The following is a 5,136-nucleotide window of genomic DNA, read 5'->3' on the forward strand; positions in this document are numbered from 1 at the left end:
ACACTGCTCGGTGACAGCACGGACAGTGTCATTATTAACATATTTACAACATAAGTTAAAATGGGGCAGGGGGGGCAGGGGCCCAGTACAAATAAGAAGCTGGTACCATCCAGGTAGCCTGAGTGTGGCCTAGTTGCTAATGAGCTTGGAGCAGAGGGAGAGGCTCCTAAGTGTGACTGACACCTTTCTGTGCAACACAGCCTCCTGGAAAGGGGCTCTTCCCTTCCCAGGGGGTGCAGAGATGACACTGGGGGGTCCTGGCTCAGCCTAGAGCCCGTTGGCACCGGCCTTGCTGCTCGGGGACGCCTCCAGCTTTGTCTGGGGAGAAAGTGGCAGATTTTAGAGATTTTTTTTTTAGGCAGTACCGATATAAATGCTTCTTGAAATTCAAGACTTTTTTTTTTTTTTAGGAAGGTCTCTTCCCATTTACTATGGGAAGCTGCTCTGGAGAATAACAGCCAACTAAGAACAAAGTTCTTCAGGGTAAAGGAGCGTTCTCCTGTTGATAAAAGTCAGTCTGGACCCCCACACCTACCTGAGGTGGGCATCCCAGGTGTAAGCATAAGCAGCCAGATGGAAATCAAACTTTCACAGAAAGAAAATGGGCAAAAGAAAAGGTAAGTCCCTGTAGAAATACTCCACCTTCCCCAGTCTGACTGTGTTTGTGTTTAACAGCCCTCAACACAGTTTTCATCCACAATTTCTCCAGTCGCTCCGTGAACTCAATGTTCACACCTTGTATTTCCACTGTGTGATCATCAGTTGTGTGACAAACAATCTCCTTTGGGAAGTTTAAGAGCTTTGAAAAGCTTACCTCTCGTGGGGGAGGCTTAACTGACACTTCTGAGACCGGCACCTTCTCTGCTGGCTGAGACAGGAACTCTTCATTCTTTAAGGCAAAAGCAGCTTTAAGGCAGAGAAGCCCCTGGGGAAGCCAAGCCCCAGCCAGGCCCCCTCAGCCCCATCTCTGTGTCGGCCTTTCCATGGCTCCCCCCACCCAACTTCCCAGAGCTACTGGCAAATATTTCTAGCACTTGACACAAAATTCTCCTTTAACTTCTGTTGTTGCTTTTAGCAGCTTGGACTAATGTAAGGAATTCACTTTAGCCTTATGCCAAGAACCATATACTCTGCCTTTCTTATTCGAGAGATTTTTTGGAGACTCTGTCCTGGGCAGCCCAAGTTCACCAGGAGAGATGAAAACGAGTCACCTTTAACTGTCTTCTCTGGGCTAAATGTGCCTGGACTGAAGTCTCTGGATTTATGTGAATGCAGCAACTCAGAAGCTTGTGATGCTCCTCTGCTGGAAGCCACCAACACGGGGCTGAATAACCAGGTGTTTCCAGCAAGAGGACAAGACACACCACAGCAGAGCTCTGGACCTTTTCGTGTCTCTCAACCCAGAGCAGGCAACTGGGAAGCTCTTGGGCAAACCCACGTACAAGAACACGCATCGCTTCTGTGCAGTGGGGTCAAACACTGGGTTTGTCTGTTTTAGCAAGGTTTTTACACATGCTCCTCCCAATGATTACAGCACTAAACACCCATTTTCCTACTTGTAGAGGGCTGATTTCTAACCTTTCTTCCCTGTGCAACAGGGGCAGGATCCACCAGTGTCTCTGGACCTTCGGGAACAGATGTCACCACGTCGGCAGCTTCACCTGTCTAAGGAAGAACACAAAGTGCAGTGCAGTCATAACTTCAGTCCACTTGGAGCATCAAAGAACGAGATTCATGTCACAGAGCTTCATTTTTACAGTGTGCAATGGTTAAACTATTAACCTGGAAGTTTCATTCAAACAACTCACCTTATTTTGTGGGACGGGAACAGGTTGTGGCTTTACATCTATTAAGTACAAGGCACGGGAAAGCAGGAGCAGAGAAGGTGGAACGTTCTCTTTTAAATGCAGATCCAGCCACTGTAAGAAGAAAACAGAAGGAAAAGGTACTTCATGTTGGCTCTGTGTCAGCACTTATTTCTAGAGCATTCTTTGTCCTTAAAGATCTTAAAGCCTTCTTGAGTTTGGCTCATACAGTTCTAAGTTACCAAAATGAGAAGAAACAGTTTTGAGGACTAGCGTTGGCTCTACTGGAAGTCTTGGCTACTTTAGAAGTTTAAAACATATTCCACCCCCTGCTTCATCTTGCTTGTAGCTGGCCCTGATGCTACTTGGTTTTCTCCTCAGTCTAAGACATAATCTGGACACATCATGCCTTAGAGCTCAGCCACGGAGGTGAGGATCCGTCTAGAAACACTTGTGTAACTCTTAGTGAAGCTGTGTCTGCTCTAACTGAACCCACCACTCTGTCCCAGGAGAAACCTCGTCCAACAAGGCCAGAGCAGAGAGCACTCACCTGCCTCAGCTGCTCCTTCAGCTGCTCCTCTGAGAGCCCCAGTGACCGCATTCCTCTGGCTCTGCACGCGCTCTGCAGCTCGGACACGCTCAGGCCATTGACTCCTTCCTTGGCAATCATCTGAAAGGAAAAGGAACGTTCCTGCCTCGGCACAGGGGAAGCCAAAACCCTGATGCACTCGATGAGATTGAGGCCAAAGGAATGGCTCTTTAGGTAAATCTGCATAAAGTCACACCAACACAGAGATGGGACAGAACTGCCCCGTCCACCTTATAAACTAATGGAAATTCCTACTGAATTCAGTTGGTTAAAATCTGCTGTTCCCATACAGTATTTATTCCAGAATTGGAACCTTCCTTTTTTACAAGTTGGTACAACTCCAGAATAATAATGAGGGTGTTCCCCAGAGTGACAGGATCTGCAGCACCACGCTTGTTAGGGGTCACTAGAGGCAGGAAGGGGGCAGGAAGATGAACTCGCATTCTGGGTTTTTCTGGGATCTCTCCTGGGGAGAATCCAACCTCCATCAACATTAAACTTCAGGTGTGAGGCTGGAGTGTGGGCAGTGACACATCAGAGGGCAGACCCTGAGACTGAAGAGCGTGCACTCCACCAAAGCAGTTACATCTGTGCGATTCTGAGCTCACCTCATCATCTGCCTTGATGGTCCTGAGCCTCAGCAGCAGCTGAAAGCGGAGCAGGTTGTTGGTGCCAATGGGCTGCAGCTCAAGCAATTTGCAAAGAGCTACCAGCTGCGGCCGTTCCAGGTGCTCCAGGGTCAGCTCATCCTCAAAGAGCTTGGAGAAGCGCACGATCTCCTGGGTGCTGGGCCGCCGGCCGCCGTGACGGATCTGAACAAAGCAGAGGCATCAGGGCCAGAAGTGACCCAAACTGAATCACCCTCTGGTTTCTCACACCGTTCCTGGTGCTCCATGGGAGCAGAACGAGACAGTTAAAAGGCCAAATGAAACAGTGCTCTTCTGCTCCCCTCCAAGCTCCACACGACGCTCCAGGAAACCAAGGCTGCGGCTCCTGAGGGGACACGGCAGCCTCTCCCCTCGCCCAGCACCCCCCACTCACCTCCAATTTGGGAATTCCACCCCACTGTCCACACACTCAACCCAGAATATAGAAATTTTCTACCTCTGTTACCTCTGCACACTCACCTCAGTGCTCAACACCAGGGAGGCCTTGCACTGAACACTTGTAGGTGGCTCTTTGGGTGGACAAAACGCTTTTTGAGGTGAAGCTGCTCCATCACACTTCTCTTCAAATAACGGCAACTGGGGGCGATACCAAGGAGCCAAGAAACACCAGCCAAAGGCTGCTCTGTCTCAGCAGAGTGACAGCCACCAGCAAGGTCTCCCCCGCGCTGCACAGAGACAGGAGCCACACTTGAGCAAAGGGTTATTTTATTGAAATAACACTTGTTCTCAGGGACCCACCACAGCGAGACACAAGCGCTGGGCGGGAGGACGGACACTGAGAGCTTAAAGTGCTGATAACGCCCCACCTGGAGATGACTGGCTTTGTTTTTTTTTCAGTAGGATTGTTCTGAAGGCTGTCTGACCTCTAGAAAAGACATTTCTTCCTACTTAGCACCAAGTCTAACTTTAATTTTACAGTAAGTATAAATATATTTAAAATCCGTAATATGAGTAATTTCTGAACATTTACATAGGACAAAGTAAAAAAAAAAAAAAAAACCTAACGAATGCTAAAACCAGCTTTCCAGTATCCTCCTGTAGAGTCTACCAAAAACCAGTCCACGCTGGAGTGTGCGAAGGATCCCTCTGTGAAGTGCTGTGAGTCCCAGAGCACCTTCTGCCCTGCAGTTCTGAGCCCAGAGGGGTTCAGCCACGTGGGCAACGCGTGAGGGTCCCCGGGTTGGTTCCTCTCGTGAAACAAGGGGTCCTGAAGGGCAGGTCTCTGCCTTCTCTGGCCGTGCCCCACAGCTCTCCTGAGGAAGGCAGGCAGTGGTCACCATGCTCTGCCCTGCCCCGCTCTCATCCAGCGGGTTCTTGGGTCTTTCTGAGCCTTTAAACTGAACCCCACGTTGAGGAGAGCGCTGGTCCCCCCTTTGCTTTGCTGCTTCTCCTTGGGACAAGTGTGACTGTGAAATGAACAGCCTCACGGCCCGTTCTGTGCACCAGTTACTGGTTAAACCACACCAGCTGGGAGCAAGAGCCTGAGCTGGTAGCGCTGCGGTGGCAGTGGGGCAGGCTGTGAGCCCCGGCCCCGTGGGTATGGCCCCGCAGAGGATTTCAAACTGGGCTTTACTGGGCTTCCAGCCCAGCTCCTTCTGTACCCAGGCCTTCACGCCAATGAAAAGCTGCCTTTCCTAAGGTTCAAAAGCACAAACACTGCTCAGTGACAGCACGGACAGTGTCATTATTAACATATTTACAACATAAGTTAAAATGGGGGCAGGGGGGGCGGGGGCCCAGTACAAATAAGAAGCTGGTACCATCCAGGTAGCCTGAGTGTGGCCTAGTTGCTAATGAGCTTGGAGCAGAGGGAGAGGCTCCTAAGTGTGACTGACACCTTTCTGTGCAACACAGCCTCCTGGAAAGGGGCTCTTCCCTTCCCAGGGGGTGCAGAGATGACACTGGGGGGTCCTGGCTCAGCCTAGAGCCCGTTGGCACCGGCCTTGCTGCTCGGGGACGCCTCCAGCTTTGTCTGGGGAGAAAGTGGCAGATTTTAGAGATTTTTTTTTAGGCAGTACCGATATAAATGCTTCTTGAAATTCAAGACTTTTTTTTTTTTTTTTTAGGAAGGTCT

The 5,136-nt window shown here is 50.0% G+C and overlaps 1 protein-coding gene across 1 annotated transcript in view; it reads right to left on the minus strand.

The window, feature by feature from the left end:
* Positions 1-84: 84 nt before the first annotated feature.
* LETM2 (leucine zipper-EF-hand containing transmembrane protein 2) overlaps positions 85-5,136 on the minus strand; it is a 12,060-nt gene continuing 7,008 nt past the window's right edge. Inside the window, exons 9-10 of the mRNA XM_014955944.1 lie at positions 815-889; positions 85-318 (exon numbers count right to left, since the gene is read on the minus strand). Coding sequence (XP_014811430.1) covers positions 268-318; positions 815-889 — 126 coding nt within the window. The 3' untranslated portion in view covers positions 85-267. The remainder of the gene's footprint in view (positions 319-814; positions 890-5,136) is intronic.

The sequence above is a fragment of the Calidris pugnax genome, unplaced genomic scaffold, assembly GCF_001431845.1.
Source record: "Calidris pugnax isolate Ruff unplaced genomic scaffold, ASM143184v1 scaffold314, whole genome shotgun sequence".
NCBI classification, from domain to species: Eukaryota; Metazoa; Chordata; class Aves; order Charadriiformes; family Scolopacidae; genus Calidris; species Calidris pugnax.